The 18,498-nt window shown below is 38.6% G+C and overlaps 1 protein-coding gene across 1 annotated transcript in view; it reads right to left on the reverse strand.

The window, feature by feature from the left end:
• Positions 1–784, reverse strand: part of LOC122812900 (uncharacterized protein K02A2.6-like) — a 39,261-nt gene extending 38,477 nt beyond the window's left edge. The window contains 1 exon segment of the mRNA XM_044084937.1: positions 691–784. Coding sequence (XP_043940872.1) covers positions 691–784 — 94 coding nt within the window.
• Positions 785–18,498: the final 17,714 nt, after the last annotated feature.

Raw genomic sequence — 18,498 nt, forward strand, 5'->3', positions numbered from 1 at the left:
AGTTAAAAAATGACATTGCAGGAGAGGGATAGCAAAACAACTTTGATCATACTATTGATCTGTATTCTAAAATAGATGACATTTGTATTTTTTTTTTGTTTTTTGAGTAGTAGCTGTATAGCCATGTGAAGTTGACATTTGCATTTCACCTGTTGTTATGTTCTAGTTCTAGCACAAACCAACCTAATTTAGCTGTATTAGTATGCATGATGTAAAATTGAGCTGTTTTCCTTGTAACATAAGAGCTGTGATCTGACTGTGATCTGCTGACTCATATAACATCTTTGTCTGTCTGCACTGTCCCGCAAGATTTTGAAATTCCAGCAAATGGTCTTGCAGATGTGAGTTATGCAACATTAAATGCAGTACTCTGAGCTCTCAAACTTAATATTTTGTTCTGGTGGCATGTCTTCCTAGAGGAAACTGTATCCCTCAATCTGTTCTACAAGTTTTCTTTCAACACATTCCATATGATTAATATAGAAACTTTCAGGGTTTTTCCATTTTAGCTAATGCTGCTACCTCTCCTTCAATCACACAGTTCATTTCACTTCTTTCCTTTGAAGATTTTTGTATTCCATTTATTATTAGCTGTTTCAATTTTAGACTGTGCCAGTAGTCTTCTCATGTATCTTTAAATCAGTTGTAATAATTATAATGAAATTCAGAAGCACTGCTGTCAGAACTTACCAGACTGGACACCGGTACTAAACATTCTTTCACCAAAATAGGCTTGGTTTCCTATTGCACGCTGTGTACTATTCTCTATCTTAGCCTTGGACATTACCCTAAAGCCTGCTTATCTGCTATCATTCTTTTATACAATAGCATGCCAAATGGCCTGATAAAAATAATGTAGAGTATATCTTCAGCCCTCTAAGGACCCCAAAGGACAACTGCATTGGTTCCCAAATGTATCTGTTAGCAGCACAGCAGGTAGCATACTTGTATCTTGATATAGAGGGCTATAGGTTCTACTCCCACATCATGTAAATTTGTATTTTAAGGGGGTGGAGTGCTGCCGTCCTGAGTATGTCCTCCTTTGGATGAGATGCCTAATAACTATGAACTTGTTTTTCAGCTTACCGCCCATTCCCTATTGCAATATACCAGCTTACCATTTTTTTAATATAACGTAGGCAATTTATTCTTCAAGGGCATCCGGCATTGAATTTGTAGATGAAACACTGAAATATAAAGTTGTTTTCTAGCAACAACCTCCATTAGTTTCAGATCTCTATAATGTAGAATTATTCAGATGACTTTTACTTCAGCAGAAATTGTGCATATTGACTGATACTGGTGGATTGTAATGACAGACGTTTGAGTAGCCTTTTATGATGAAAATGAAATTGGGCAGTTTGTCATTATTGGTTCATATGTTTTATTTCATTGCTTACTGGGAAAATGTTCAAAACTATAAATTTAAAATACATTCTATCAAGTGGTGCTGTATTATACAAGGGATATAATTCAATTATTATATATTAGAATTGATTCACCTTTCTGATTGTATTAAAGAACTTTTGCATGGTCCTAAAATGTGTGCAAGGGGCCAAAGATTTGAAAACAGCCCAAAGGTAAACTTAACCTGCCAATGGCCAGATACATTTTCTTTGAATGTGGGTTTCAATGCTGTTTCAGTTAATGTGACTTTCAAAGGTAGAGAAGTTTTAGTGTAAAGTCTGTTTTCATTGTAAGACTATTACTTCATTTAGCAAATGTCTATCAGTGTTTGTGCTATAAAATTTGTAAATTATATCAAAATATCTGTAATATCATAGAAATAAAGCATAAAACAGTATGCACATAGAGTTTTGAACAGTGTGTATGTGTGTATGGCAACTGGGGAGAAATATCCAGGTAATGGGTTACTGAAATGGCTGCGTGGGGAGGGCACTGCGTGGGGGGCAGTGCATTGGGGGAGTGTGTGGGGCTCTGGGTTTGCACCCACCTGCAAAAAATCCTGCGGGCTCCCTTGTCTGCAGTAGTGTATGGGGACGGGACTGAGCCAAACATAAATGAGGATGATTAGAGACAGAAAAGAAGCAGTCCTTTTACAAAAGGCAAATAAGATAACAGTGACTCACACAAATCGCATTATATGTCAATGGCATGGGAATTCACAGTTACTTCCTTATGTCTGGCATGAGTCATACAAGGCATTATGGGAAAGAGAAAGGGTTGAGGGAGAGCAAGATCATGTTGATGCATCAAGCCCCGTCGGTAGCCATGTTGTGGAAAACAGGCTAAAATTACAAATAATGCACTTAGAGTGACTGAGATGTTAAAATAAGTCAGGAAATAAAGATAGAGTATAACAAAACAAACAGATTTTTTAGTTCTAGGATGGAGTTTTCCTTTAACTTAGTATTGGTCTTGTAATATCCCTCACAGTAGTTGGAAAATGATGAGTTGCTGCAGTTTCCGAGCCTCATTTATTTCATTTCGACTGTTTTTTATGTCTGCACTTTACTTGGTCTGTGGGCCTTAGTCTTGTACTATAACTCACAATAATGAGAGAACTGTGAACTGATGCAGGATCTGAGCCTAGTTTATTACATTTTTACAGCATTTTTCTGATTACATTTAACTTGGTCTGGGACCTTAGTTTTATAGTACAAGACACAACGTTGGAAGAATTGTGAATTTCTGCAGGATTTGAGCCTAATTTATTACATTTCTACTGCATTATTTTTCAGTTTGCATTTTATTTAGTCTGGGGACCTTAGTCTAGTCTTGTAGTATAACTCACAGATGTAGTGAGAGAAATGTGAATTGCTGCAAGATCTGAACCTCATTTTATTACATTTCTACTGCTTTTATTTTCATTTTACTTAGTCTGAGAAACATAGTCATGTAGTATCAGTCACAATAGTGAAAGAATTGTGAATTTCTGCAAGATCTGAACCATATATATATATATATATATATATATATATATATATATATATATATATATGGATCTAGGACTTTTGAACAAAAGTTGAAAAGCCCGAATCCTTTACCACCGAACACACTTTAACAAAAGCACTTTCATCAAAAAAGCGCTTTCATTAAAGTATGTTAAAAAAAACCCACAAAATCTAATTGAATACCAAACACACTTTAACAAAAGCACTTTCATCGAAAAAGCGCTTTCATTAAAGTATGTTAAAAAAAAACACAAAATCTACTTGAATGCAGGGGGCAAGCCCCCCTGCACCCCCTACTTTAATATTCTCACTCCGTGGTCGCACTATAGTGGGGAAAGGGGAATTTTCCCTGACCGCACCGTAGTATGACCGGAACAACAAGCATACTTATGGGAAAGTGCTGCTTCGGTGAACAAGTATGCTCACCAAATTGGGATTTGGTGAAAGATGCAGTCGAGCATCTGTACGGATCCTATATATATATATATTTGTGTGTGTGTGTGTATATATATATATATATATATATATATATACATATATATATATATATATATATATATATATATATATATATATATATATATATATATATGTATATATATATGTATATATATATATATAGGATCATAGGAAGTTACTAGACAAGTGGTTTTCAAACCTTTTCGATCCTCAGCTCCCTTGTTGAATCCAGGTTTTCCCAAGGTGCCCCCCCCCCCCAGCCAAATTCTAATAAGTATACTTTGCGAAATAGCTAAATAGGAAATAGAATATTTGTTTCTAGGTAGTTAATAATCTTGACTTGCATGATGAAAACCTTGAATTCATACCGAGTAGAAAATGTCCATAATGATTTTAAAAGTTGTTTTTATGCTTTATTTTTCATTTTGGCATTTTCTATTCTTTTGCTTTTAAGAGTCATTAATTAACTTTGTTTTTTCTTATCACCTATCTTGCGGTCCTGTCAGTTCTTGAACTGTCTGACAGTGTATTTTACCTTTGTTCACTCCCCGGGCTGGAAAGCAGTATTGGTATTCTATCTAAAACTATATATTGCAAACTAACTGGAAGATCTGGGTGGAGATGGGGTGACTGCTGCTTCCCCATCATTTGATTGGATGTACAGAGGCAGAGAAGGCATTCTGTTCCTCTTACCATTCTGTTATAATATAGATAAACTGATAACTGAAACATAAACATGTAAGGGGGCTGTTGTAACTGTGGAAAACGAAGAGCAAGATGTTGATCAACAGCACAACAGTCTAAGTCTGAATGATGACACTGGTGGCAAAGAGCAATTCTGGATTACAGGAGGAAGAAAACAGTAGGAATCTACTTAAAACTGTCTTTCGGCTTTTCCCGGTTAGGGGTCTCCACAGCGGAACTCCGGTCTGCTAATGATTGGCAGTAGAGTTTTACATGCTGGCTTGCCGGGCCTAACGCACAACCTTTAATGAAGGAATGCCCATTCACGCATGTCGACACAGAGAAGACGATCTAACTGAGAATCGAACGAGCAACGTCTAAGTGTGAGGCGACAACGCTACTGCAGCACCACCACTGCAGTACAGCAGGAATCTACTTAATATTTGCAAATGGGAAGCAGGAATGTCTGCAATGCAGTAAAGCTCCATTAAAAAAAGCAATGGGGAAAGCCCAGTCATCTTGGGTCATTGGTCATAGGAACAATGAATCAATCAATCAAATCAATAGATAAATAAATGTAGACATTTAATGTTATCAATACACAACTGGGAAATTGAGACGGGCACATCACTAGTTCAATCTGCAACATATCACCTTTAATAATTTTCTGCTAATAAACAAAATACATATTTTATAAACTAATGTCCCACAGACATGATGGCACTTGGCATATCTCTGAAAGTAGTAACCTTGACTGCCCAGAAAAAATTCAGCAAGATACATACCCTTTTCTGCTTACCTTCTTTGTTTATTTTAAAAAGAAACATACATGCATACATACATACATAAGCAATTAAAGCCTTTCAAGTTTGTACAAAAAAGTAAGCCACCATAGTAACTTATTTCTATGAAGCAGATCCCTTTGTCACTTCTGGAACTCTTATAACCATGTGCCCTTTCTGTTCTTTAACTGCTACTAAATGCTATTCACATAAATGCCTTGCAAAAAGAAAAAAATCCCAATCACACGGCAATTCAAAAAAGTAATTCGCAATCACCGCTTTAACAATAAGGAACCCAAGGAAGAAGACGTGCTCAGAGTCACATAGGATACAATGAATGGACCCTGGAGAATTCATGGCACCTTTTTACATTAAAACAGTGTAGTCTTAACCAATCATTTAGACTGGTTTACTGCAAAACAAGCGTCTCTTGAATTCATCACAACTCCCGTTCTCACCGTCGTTTACCACGCCACAAACAGTTCTGAACCCATCAAAACTACAAACTAATTTTCCACCCAACACTTCAACATAACCAGTTCATGAAAGCAACAGCTGACCCATCTGTTCATTAAAGGAGATGGACATTTCTGCAAACCTGCACCTACAGCAATGCTGTTTAATTAGGCTTCCGGGTTACTCTGATACTTCTCTGGGTTTTTATTAAGAGTGTGAATGGCCCACTAATTTATCCAACAAATCTCAAAACTGGCAACTGGGACAAACTATATAACTTTTATCAGGTGATGGTCCCCAGACATAGCCTTCCATTCAGTCAAGTACCCAGAAAGCACTTGTGCTCTTGTGAAACACAGCAGTACAGCAACACCAAAATAAAGAAGCTAACAAATGGCATGTCCAAATTGTCACTTTCAAAAAATAAACAAAAGCACCATCCATACAAGACAACAGAGCGGAATTTGTTTTTTAACGGTACCATTTTTTTAAACACTAGCCAAGGGACTGGTAACATTTCAAAATGCTACTATCAGGAGAGAGAGACCGGACTAAGCTTCCCTTTGGCTAACAAGAGACCCCATCACCAAAAGTGAACAAGACCTGCACTGTGAAGTGGGGGCAATGAACTGCAGCAGCAGCACTACTTACTCTGTCTGCCTTGCCTTGCCGCATCTCCTTGGCTCAGTGGACCGACCGATGAAGGCAATGTAAGATGCCACATTGGTTGTGGTAAACATTTTGGCAGAAAGTGTGCAAGCAGGGTAAAAGTTTACAGTGCATGTATCCATTAGGTTTAATGGATTCTCCTTTGCCTTTTCTCCCTGCTCTTGTTGGCCTCTTTTTCTATGTTTATGCACAATCTCAGGAATATCCTTCATTTTACTGGCATCATCCTCAGCCAGTGGTTTCTCTCTGCCTACAAACGGTAGTGATTCCCCGTGAGCTATGGGATCAGCCCCCTTACTCTCTACCGCCTCCATCCCACCAACCTAATCAACAGAGAGACACTCCAACAACTTCCCTAACTCCTGCAGTCACTTTGACACCACAGGAAGCGACCATAAACTCTCTTTCTGATTGGTTACATTGTGCATTTGTTCCATCTGTAGTGCACTCTTTCAGTCTAGTATAAGCGGCCGCAGAATAAACCACAAACTAATAAGCATGTTAACCAAGCTTATTAGTTCATGATTTTGTGGCTAAGATTAGTTCACGATGCCTCTGTGAGGAAGCCGTGGTTCCCCAGGGCAATGCAGCGCACATTTTACCCATGTACTAGACTATTGGCCCTGAGGCCCTTATAAGCCTAGCCAAGAGTTTAGCTCATGTTTATATAAGTCAGCAGTCAAAGCCCCTGTTCAGCAGGGACACAGGTAGAATCCCAGGGTCGTATTTTCTGTTTCCCATCCATTATCCAGGTTGCACTTAAAAAGGAATAATGAGGTACTCTGCTTGACATGAAGATGGAGTCTATTCCACAGATGGGGGAGTCTCTGAGACACAAATCTGTCCCACCAACAAGTCCTACTGATATCACAGACCAGGTTGAAGTCATGTGTATGGGTTACTCAAGTGGAGCTTGACTTGTGGCTATGCAGCAGTTCCATCAAGGTGGGGTGTGAGATTGCTTTGTATTCAGGCAGAGGTCACCTCTGAGGAGTCCGTATGAAACTGAGTAGAGGGACAGGGTTTTTAGCCTATCTGGTTAGGGTTGATGTTTGAGGCCCTGAATTCTCCTGGTGAGGAACCTTTGTGGTCTGTCCAGCTGCTGCATGTGACTTGTGGGGTACATGCTGAAAGGGGCATTGTACTCCATAATTAGCCTTATAAAGGAAGAATACAGGGATGTTATGACCTCTTTGTCCCTGGGAAAGCTTGCCATACAATGGAAGCAACATGGTGGTCAAAAGTCAGGCTGCTAAAACCCGGATGCCCAAATCCCTCACTACTGATTGTGTGAGGATGATGATGATGCATTTTTTGGCATTCACCTTGAGGCCATGTTTCTGGCACCAGTCATTTGTTTGGGTGAGACCCTCTTGGAGGACATCCACATCACTTGGGGGACTGATAACCTTGCCCAGCTTGCAGTCATCTGCAAACTTGATCAGCCATAGCCCACTGGTTTTGGCCTGCACCTCAGAGAAGTAAATCCTGAATAATAGAGGCCCTAAGACCAATCCCTGGGGTACGCTGCTCATTATGCATCTACTGCTTGAGGTGGCTTCCCCTATTTTGATTAGGTGGGGTCTATCAGTAAGCCAGTTTGCTACCCATCTGGTAACATATGGATTGATGCCTAGTTGAGAGAGTTTATTTATTATGCCCGAGTGGGGAATAGTGTCGAAGGCTTTGGCCAGGTCAAGGTAGGTGTTGTGCACCATCTTCCCCTCATCCATGGCTTTGGTGACTGTCTCAAAGAAGTCAACCAGATTTAACATACATGACCTCCCCTTGACAAAGCCAAACGGTGTGGGGTCAAGTGTTTGGAGGTTGCCAATGTCTCTGTTAATGAGGTCCATGATAATCTGATCCAAGACCTTGCAGATCAGGCTAGTTAGGCTGATGGGTCTATAATTTCCCAGTTCGGTGGACGCTCCACCTTTGTGTAAAGGGATGACAGTGGCTGTCCTCCACTAAGCTAGGACAAAGCCGGTACTCAGGCTTTGGTTGAATAGGGTGCCTATTGGTGCTGCAAGCTCATGCCTAAGTTCATGTAAAATGCAGCCTGGGATGTTATTGAGTCCCATGGGGGCTAGATTTTTTGCCTTTGAGAGGGCAGTGATGACCTGTTCCCTAGAGATAAGGGGTGGGGGGCAGGTACTGATGATGTCCTGATTTACTAATGGGGGGACAGAGGGGTGAAGTTTTCACAAAATCTATCAGCCAGTAGATTGGTTATATCTACAGGATTTGTGTATGTGGTGTTCTTGACCACTAGTTCTGAACAGATCTGAGTGCTTCCTTTGAGGCTGCGGACACATGTGAAGAATGCCTTATGATTGTCTCCAGTAGATGTGACCAATTTGGACTCGAAGTTGCCTTTAGAGGATTTCACTAGTGCTCTTATTTGCTTGTTCAGGCTAAGGAGAAATTGCTTCCAATTGGGCATCTGCTCCTCCCTGGTCCTGACAGCAATTGTTTCCTTTTGTTATATAGTTTATTTATTGTAGATGTCCACTAGACAGGTTTACTCTTCCTTGAGGAGAAAGATTTTGTCCTGTCAGGTATTCCTGATTCCATGCATCTATATAAATGCTCGTATAGTACTCTGGTGTAGATTTGGACATTGGTGCCAGTTCCTACAGAGGGGGCGGGGGCTGTGAAGCTGTTTATACCATCCCACAGGAGATTGCAATCAGCTTTGGAGAAGTTTTTTTTTAACCATAGCTAGAGGGGGACAGGGGAGATGGTGACTTCGAAAGTGACCGCTTTATGGTTAGATCTTACTAGGGAGGATGATACTGTAGGGGTGCTGCAGTGGTTACTCATGTTGGTTAATACCAAGTCCAAGATATTATCACCTCTTGTGGGAGTATCAACTAGCTGTTGCAAGGCATTTGCATTGATAAAATTGAGGAACCTCTGGGCATTTGTGTTCTGGCGTGAGTAGTTTTTCCAGTCTGTGGTTGGGTAGTTAAAGTCACCCAGGATCAGTGTAAAGTGTTGAACCATTAACATACGTCCTGCTTTATTAGGGTCGTTTTGAGGTCTTATAACATCTCAATGACCCTACAATAGACATAACATCACCTTTTTACTTATAGTACATCTGGATTTGCAGTGACATTTTAGTTTGTAGCGTAGCTGTATATATAATTACACCTTGGCTACGCTAACATCGCAATAAATGTCCTTTGATATTGCATAATCAATCATGCTTATTAAATTGGTTTTTTATTTTATTTCATTTATTGTATATAAATGACACTGGAGCTAAGCTAGTATTATAGTGTAGGTTCAATACAATGTATTTTATTTACATATTTATATGCACATGGTTCATGGATTATTTTGTGCTTACCTAGTGTCCAATTTTTGCTTAATTGCTGTGCACTGATGTTATGACTTACCCTAGGCTGATGATCTTTATTCTGACCATGGTGAACCCAATACCTTGGCTGCCTAAAGTTAGCGGCTCTATGCTCTGACAAAACTTAGCATGCTGTCATATTGCTTTATTGAATGTGATCGAACAGTGGTGAAACATTCTCTCTTTTTTGATATTTATACGGATTTATTAAGGATTTCTAATATATCTCATCTGTATTGGCCACCATAACATTTATGATAGATATTTGACTTATATCGGGAAGCTGAACTATCAGCCCCCGTATGTGTCCTATGGGGAGGGAACTCCTTCATTAAACGAAGCAACTATTGAAGGTCTATATTTGGTTATATGCTTCATAAGATATGCTTAGTTTTGTATTAGAATGAAATTATGTACATACCTAAATGAATGTCATATGATTAATATTTAGTAATTATATCCAATGTGTATATTTCCACCATTAGGGCTATACTTGGAATTTAGACAAGTATACCTTTTTGTCTCCTTTATAAGCATGAGCCTTATTGAACAAAGTTGAAAATATAAGTCAAAATGGACTATTATGTATATATACACAATCCTGGAGATCCGCTTATGATTGTTTTCGTCCTTAATATATATTTGAATTATTAAATTAGAGTGTGGGAGATTTATAATGACTCCATTTTTGCCTGGAGATATAATATATAATTTTAATACTATTATAAGAGTGGTTCTCACCTAATTGGATGACATATATTTTACTTTCTTTCCACTATGTACCATTTAAGATTATAGTTGGACACTGGTAATGTTCCATTGATTATAGAATATTTTTTCACGATGCACAGTATTAGACAAATATTATGAGATTTGTATCATACCAATAGCGTTAATGTTATTACGCTTCTGATACATTATGGAATATATTTTTCACGATGCACAGTATTAGACAATTATTTATGAGATTTGTATCACACCAACAACGTTAGTGTCATTATGCTTTTGGCACATTACGTTTTTGATTTTAACTAGATACGTATTGTCCCTGTATTCTTTGAACATGCGGAATGCTGTTTTTAATTTTCAGCTTTGCTATTTTGTTATCACATAGAAACAGTACCTATTGGTACTAACGTTAGTTAGAAGAATTTATAGGTTATTCATAACCATTATTTTATATAAATATATTATGTTTTTGATGGTCTCCATGATAAGCGCTACATTAAGAGACGACGAAGATATAAATAAAATAATCTCTATATACTACATTCACATTGGTGCCCCTAATGTTATTTGTTCCTGATGGATTTTATTAAGCACATGAGGAACAATTGCAATAATAATCATTATTTGCTTTGTCTTGTCTTGACTATCACCTAACGATAGGGTTAGGCTTTTTTCATATATCTGAAATAGTACTGATATATTTTTGATTTATTTTGATAAACATGTTAGGCTGTTTTATCCAAACCTTCATGACTGGTCTTAGCATTTTTATAGTAAGCACCACACTAAGAGGTGACTGAAACATGAATATTATAGCTCATGATTTACTACAGTCACATTGGTGGTTTTAAAACACTTTTAATAATTATATAAAACAAAGTTGAGACACCTGTCAGTTACTCTGATTCTTTTTGAAAATATGCTCAGATCATTTTACTTGGAGCAGCGCAATGTGCATCACCCAGAGGATATAATTCCATCTATCTTTGATAGTAAATTTAGGCTGCCTTATTTATTGATTTAAAACAACATAGTATGTATTGGTCAGTTTATGCAGCTTCATGTAATGTACATCTGATACGCCACTTTTATGACTGCAGTGACAGATGTCATCGGCGTTATAAATTATGTAGCTTTACTATTGTGCATTTAGAATTGTTCTCAGAAATGTGAAAAATGTTTCCTATACCTGTAACTTAATGCTTAACTTGTTTACTGAGAGAGTATAGAAAATAGGCGTTTCTGCTTTAGCAATTATGATTTAATTAATTGAGAAATTGATTAATTGTTTTTTAATTGATGTTAGCTTTACTATATAAAGGGATTTATTTTTTGTATGAGTTGTAACCTGATGAAGCGCATATTAATGCGTGAAAGCGCTTGTTTCGTTTTAAAATAAAATCATTTTCCTTTTTATCGTGGTGGTTCCTGGCAGTATTTTCTTCAAAGTGTTGAACCTTGATAGATTTGAAGAGGTCCAGATAGGTGGAGTGGACATCTTGAGTCAAATTTTGAGGCCTGTGGCTAGCCATGACTTGAATAGGGGTCTTGTCAATAGTTAACTGCACCTGGAGTGTCTCCTGTGCATCATATTGTTTGACCAGCCTAGAGGTGTGTGTGTCTTTAACATATATTGAAACTCCACCTCATTTGGCTTTACTGCCCACAGTTTGGGGTCTGAATATATGACAGGATGAGTAATCAAGTAAGGCTGGGGTGCTCTCCACAGCTTTGAACCATGTTTCTGTGACTGCACAAATGTCAGCATATTCCAAGGTTAAGAATGCTTGCAGTGAGTGCAGTTTCATGTTACAAACACTTATACTGCATTTTTATTATTTACTAACTGGATTCCTCTCTAAATCATCTTCCATAACCCCTGCTGAGCTGTGCAGCAGTGGATTGATGTATCCTATATAAAAGCAGGCACTTAGAGTTGTAATTGCTCATATAAAACTTCCTCTGTTATTTCCTCAAATATCTAGCTGAGCGTACAGCAGCTAGTTTGCCTAGTGAGAAGCATTATCCCAAGTGTGTTGTTTTAGATCAATCCTAGACCTCTCTATCCAGCCCAGCTCTAAACTCAGACTACATCACCCCTCACAGATCACAAAAACAGGATCCACAATCATGGATGTGCACATTCTACTGTCTCTGTAGCCAGTCTGGCGGAAGTGGGCATCTTGAGACAATGCAGGAATTGTCTCATGTTTACCAACAACCATCATATTCTTAAGCAGACGTGAGAGATGTAATTACACTATGTCTTTGAAGGCAAGGCTTTTGCATACAGACACTGATATCACCAAACAGGTTGCCAGTTACACACACACACTACAACTATTATGGATCAGACACACAAACTCACATATATGAGACTTTTAAATGCAGTCTACCCAAAACCTCAAAGGCCTCCCATACATTCTCCTCAGCAACCTCTCAAACACTCTGCAAAGACAACACTCCCCAGGACACATACAGCCACATCAATGTTTTTACTTCTAAGTCCTTAAGGCAAACTGCCAGACAACCCAATATATTGGTCACTGGAAACTCTGTTGTGAGACATACTAATGTTCCCCCTCACCAGGCTGAGCAAGGACAAAGTTACAGTCAGTTGCCAGTCAGGGGCAAGGATCCACCAAATCACACATGCACTCAGGATACTGAACCACAAATATGAGTATGGCTCTGTCATGCCCCATGTGGGTGTTAATGATTTGAGACATACCTCCCTGGATTATATGAAGAGACACGCTAGAGCTTTCAGATTGTGTGTCCCAACCAGGTATGAGCCTAGCATTAAGCAGCATTCTACCTTCTCCAAAGACAATACCACAACATAAACAGAAGATGACTGACTTTAACAATTGGCTTAGTTACTGGTGTCATTCTAAGGGGGTCGAATATTTGTCAGCTTGGGAGGACATGATCGACAGACCATGCTTCTTTGCCAGGGATGGTCTGCATCTCTCCCCATTAGAGCCAAAACATTACCCACCCATATAATGCCTTTTTTAGGCAATGTCAATCTGTTAAATCTTCCAACATAGTAAATTCTATGCAAGATAAATGAAAGGTGTTACTGCTCCATGCTATGAGTCTCAACAAGAAGCTACACTCCCTGATAGCACTCCTAACCCCACAGAATGCTGATATCTGTGCAGTAATTGAGATATAGTTTAATGTCACAGAAAGCAACTTGACAGTACAAGGCTATAATGCCTTCCATGCATTTAGACCAGCTACTGCACCAGAAAATACAAGGCATGGAGGTGTATCCATCTACATAAAAAGTAAGCACACCTCAAGTCAAGGCTGGTCAAATAATATTACATGCTTGAGCTACTTCATGTCCAACTGACCTCAGGTAAAGTCCAATACAATATCCTTGTTAGCTATGGGTCCTCATCTATGAACCAGGATAACCATACTAAATACTTAAATGTACTGGAGACACTCACAATTCATCCCAACACTATATTCATAGGTGATTTTAACTATCCCACCATAAACTAGGATACATACACAACTACTAACATGCAGGCTCAAAGATTCCTGGATTTGTCAGTGCAAACACCTTGGAACAGCTAGTCTGCACACCCACTAGTGATGCACATATCTTCTATCTGGCACTCACAAATATGAAGGAATGCTGTACCTTCACTACCACAGAAACTGCTCTCCAAGCAAAAATGGAGGTGTCTTAACATTTCCACCAGTGCAGCTCTTTCTTGATGAAAAGTTGAGAATGTTGGGTCCTCGTTTTTTTGAAACCATTGACTTTTTTTCACATTTATAACCCTACAAAAGGAATCAGAGAAGCTGTGAACCTTAGAATCCTGAGACATTCTCTGGTTGAAGTCTCAGACTGACTGGAGAAGACAAGAAAAGTTTCCAAATACAAATTCACCTTTTCCTATTTTAGAAATGACTTTAAAGAGATGTTATCTAGAAGACAGTGTGAAAGCACAGTCTTGTGTGACTGGGTCAAGTATGATTTTTGAGCATTTATCTTGAAACCCAGATAACTACAAAATGAAGAAACCCAAGGGCTCCTGACATCTGGCAAAAGATTATGCAAAGATCAGCAATAACAAGGAAAAATGTAAATGCCTTTCAGTCTGCAATGAGCTATCCTCCGAGTTCAACATTTTGTAAACACACTAGGAGATGTAACTAACTCAAAGGGTAATGCAGATAATTGATAATGTAATACTGACACAGCATCTTAAAACTTTTCTGAAGCCTGTGGATGTGGTACTGTGATAAGCATCTTTTAAATCTACTGTGATCATAAAAGTCAGAATAATGAATGGTAACAAACTTTGAAGGGTCAACATTTTGAATTTTGAAACTTCCCCAAACAAGCTGAGAAAGCAGAAATCTAGAACTGGTATCCAAGAAAGCTTGTTGTTTGAAATCAAAGGAAGTAGAAGCCGTCCTCCCTTCAGTTTAAAGATACTGTTACTCCTAAGGTAAACATGTGTTGAACCTGTGATAATGTTTGGTTTGGAGAGCAGGGAGGAATTCTCTGAAAGGAGGAATGTGCATCCAGTGCCAATTGCAACCCTTCTAAACCAATTAGTACCCAAAAGTCTGAAACAATCTGCTGCCAAGGCAAAAGACTGAGTCAGTCTACTAGAAAGACTTAGAAGTGTAAGGACAGGAGTGGAAAGGAGGGGTGAAGGAACGCAGGCATAGTCATTCAGAAGGCACAGTCTATCCTTTTTCTGAAAAGATCCTTTTTATTGTTTTCCTCCTGCCATCTGTCTTTCCTCCTTGTTTGTCAGAAGATGAAAGGTAGTGATTAGGTTTCTGAAAGATTGATAATATACGGCTTGAAAAATCTATTGACTTCCTAAATGAATTTTCCACTGTCATCAAAGTGTTCAAGAACCTGAGTAGCTGAAGGGCCAAGCAAAACCTCATTGTCTATAAAATAGGGCTTAAAATCACATACTTTACCTCATAAGAAAACTTTTGAGTATGTGTATATCTTTGCAAAACATCAGCAGCAGTAGTAGTGGCCCTAGACAGTATCTGCACAATCATATACACTCTTCAAAGCATGTTTAGATACCTGAGACAGGCTCTAACTTCTGAAGGAAGTGTGGCAGAATAATCCCACAAGCTGTGGTCTCTACTGTTTAAGAGGAACATCCACTTGTTCCCACAAAAAAAAAAAATCATTCATCCTAGAACTAGTCCTAGAAAGGGAAAATTCATCTAATGGAGTTAGAGTGGACAAACTTTCCCCTGAATTAGTCCTGAGCTTAAAAAAACAGACAAGGAAAAAGCCCTCAAGAATATACTGACCTAGTTAGTCTTCTGGTATAGATTTCAGTTCTCTAGGATAGAAAGCCTGCAACAAACTTCTGGCCAATGTAAGAAAATCATCCTTATGAACAGATAAACTATATTTGGATGAGCAATGTCTATCCTTTTGTTTCTTTTTTTCTAGGCACATCCCTATAAGACTGACAAGAGATGTTACAGCATCCCAGGCCAGAGATCTCTTTTGCCAGCCCCACCAAGAATAAACTCCCAGACCCTAAAAAGATGGTTCTCCAATGCCAACATTTGACCCTGGGACAACCACAGAGTACATGCCTAACCCCTGGTCTGGTGGCAGAAGGGACTACTCCAGAGAAACCAGAAGTAACCGCGAGTGGTCTGAGGTATAAATGGCCACTATAGTCACCCATCAGTGGCTGATGCATTATCTGAGCCAGTGGTGTAGGCAAGGGCTCCTATTTTGTTTTTCTCTTTTTAGATACAGCAGGGGAAAAACATTAAGACTGGTGTAAGGATCCATGTTGTAGCTGAGGAAAAAGCCAGATGGCCAACAGGTGCTGCTGGGAAAAGTCAGTCAGAAGATAAGCTAAGTGTTCACAAGATGCATGCACACAATTAAGACTCCCCAACACTGTCCCTCAAAATTAAAAAGTAAAAGCACAAGCAGTACACAAAAAAACTGTCAGAACACTAAGTCCCAAGTGCGCTGAGAGAAAACAAGAAATTAAGTTAATTTTCTACAAAGTGTACACAAGCAGCCAACATAAAATACATTTCTAGCCCCGAATAAACTTCCTAATGCTTAAATGTAACACCTCCTAGCAAAATGTGTGAAGTAGTAATGAAGGTAAGTTGTCACAAAGTGCACACAAGCACCAAAACACTCCAACACCATTTAAGTACATAGATTACTTCCCAGTCTTTAAATCCTTACAATTAGTTTTAAATGTCTGAAAAGCAATACATTTCTCTCTAAAGAAAAACTTCTAAAAAATAATAGCTTCTTGTCAGAAACTGCTGACAGCAAGTAAACAGATGTTTTTTTTTCAGAAAATTCAAAATACATCAAAAATATTTAAAAGGGAAATATTTTCTGTGTGCAAGGTTCATCTATGGGGACTTATCTTCCAGAAATGAAGCCTGTAGCCAGTTGCTGCTGCTGTGAAGCCTTACATCGGCTTTTCCTTGAGGTGGCAAGAAAGTATTGAAGTTATCAACACACTAAATGCTGATTTTCTGACAAAGGGCTAGACAATCAACAGTCAAAGCATAGGTGTGGGAGGGAGCCAGAGCTTTTTAGACTGTCTGGTTGTTGTTTCCTGGGCAGGGTACAAGCCCAATAGCAAAAGGTTACTGCAGCAGTGAGAATGGTAACATATACAGAACAGCAGCAGTTACAGACACATCTAGGAACTGTTATGAGTTTAGATACAGTTTGTATTTTACTTGCTATTTATTCATTACAAAGTCATAAGGTCATACCAAGCTATGGATATTTACGCTACTGAGCTAAAGAACTGAGAGAAAGACAACATTTGGCAAAAGTCACGCATTTCATTAATAATATATAAAACAGTTTGTGCCACAAACAAAAGTTATGTATTTACCATAAAAATAGATCATTGTTGTCTTCTTCCATCCATCTCAAGAAATGGGTATAGCAGATCTTTACGGATCACACACTGGCAACTAAACATCAGTTCTAACACTCAAAGTTGCCCTCTCCCAAAATACACTGCCAACTCTACTGCACTCAGATTGAGTTTGCCTCCAAGTACATGATCAACAACCCTGAAATAGGAAATAATATTGCTAAACAAAACACTTTAACCACACACAGCAGTCAAAATGGACTGCAAACAAGAAAGGCTACAGTGGAGTCCAGAAGGAGTCATAAAACAATGACAATATGGATAGAGATGGACGACAAAACAGATCTATTGTTACGGTAAGTACATAACTTTCGTATCGTCTTAAAAGATGGGAATGGGACAGAATCCCCAGCTAGAATATCCCTGGGAGGCATTACGAAGGATATTCCAGAGAATGGTGAACAGAAAAAAGGTCTGAATCTGGACTGTAAATTAAGTTTATAATGAGAGACAAATGTATAAACTGTACATCATGCAGCTGCTGCACAACTGCCATCAATTAGAACATGATTAAAAAAGGCTGCAACTGCTCCAGTAAATGTGCCCTCAGTTTAGAGCACAATGTCAATCCCTTAGCCATGTTAACAAAGGCAAAGTAATCAGATAATCACCTGGACAGGATAACAAACATGCCAGAACCCAATTTTGCATTTGAAACGGAGACAAATAGCTGACTACTTTTTCTGAAGTTCTTTGTACAGTGTAAGCAAAAATGAAGTTGACTGTGAACATCCAAAGAATGAAATAGATATTCAGCGCTGTTTGAAAAGTTTAGAAAGAAGACCTGTAAGTGAATAGTCTGGTTTAAGTTGGTCTCTGAAGCCACTTTAGGAAGAAAGGCTGGATTGGCCCAAAAGGAAACACTTACCTTATGAAAAATAAGTATGGAGGCCTACACGATAAAGCCTGCAATTCTAAAATCCTCTTGACTGGAGTCACACCCACCAAAAACATCTTCCAAGATAAAACATTTTAGATCTGTTAAATCTGTAGGCTCAAATGGCACCTTCATAAGACATTAACAAGATAGTGATGTCCCAGAGAGGCACAGAATCTCCTCAACAGAAGATGTAAAAGGAAGGCCCCACTTAGCAATGTTTATAAAAGTCTCAAGGAAGCCTATGTTGCACTTCTACATTAAAATTAGAAAAGGTAGCTGGTTGTACTATATATATATATATATATATATATATATATATATATATATATGGCAAAAGTGCCGAGAAACAACCTAGACCTTTAGAACTAACTCAGACGGTGAACCTTTTCTACTTGCTTCTATAGGTCCACGGCCAGTGTGAGCATTTTGAGGGATCCAGAAAACATCAAGTTGGGATCCCTCTGGAGATTTCAGTCTTAAGTATTACCCTGTCAATACCACCCCTCCTAAGCAACATTTTAATTAATGCTGTAGAGTTTTATGAGTTGTATGCACAGACTGGACTGTAACTACAATGCTCTTACATTATGACAGGACTGTGTGCCAC

Source organism: Protopterus annectens, chromosome 10.part0 (assembly GCF_019279795.1).
Source record: "Protopterus annectens isolate FY-2018-M chromosome 10.part0, PAN1.0, whole genome shotgun sequence".
Lineage (NCBI taxonomy): Eukaryota > Metazoa > Chordata > Ceratodontiformes > Protopteridae > Protopterus > Protopterus annectens.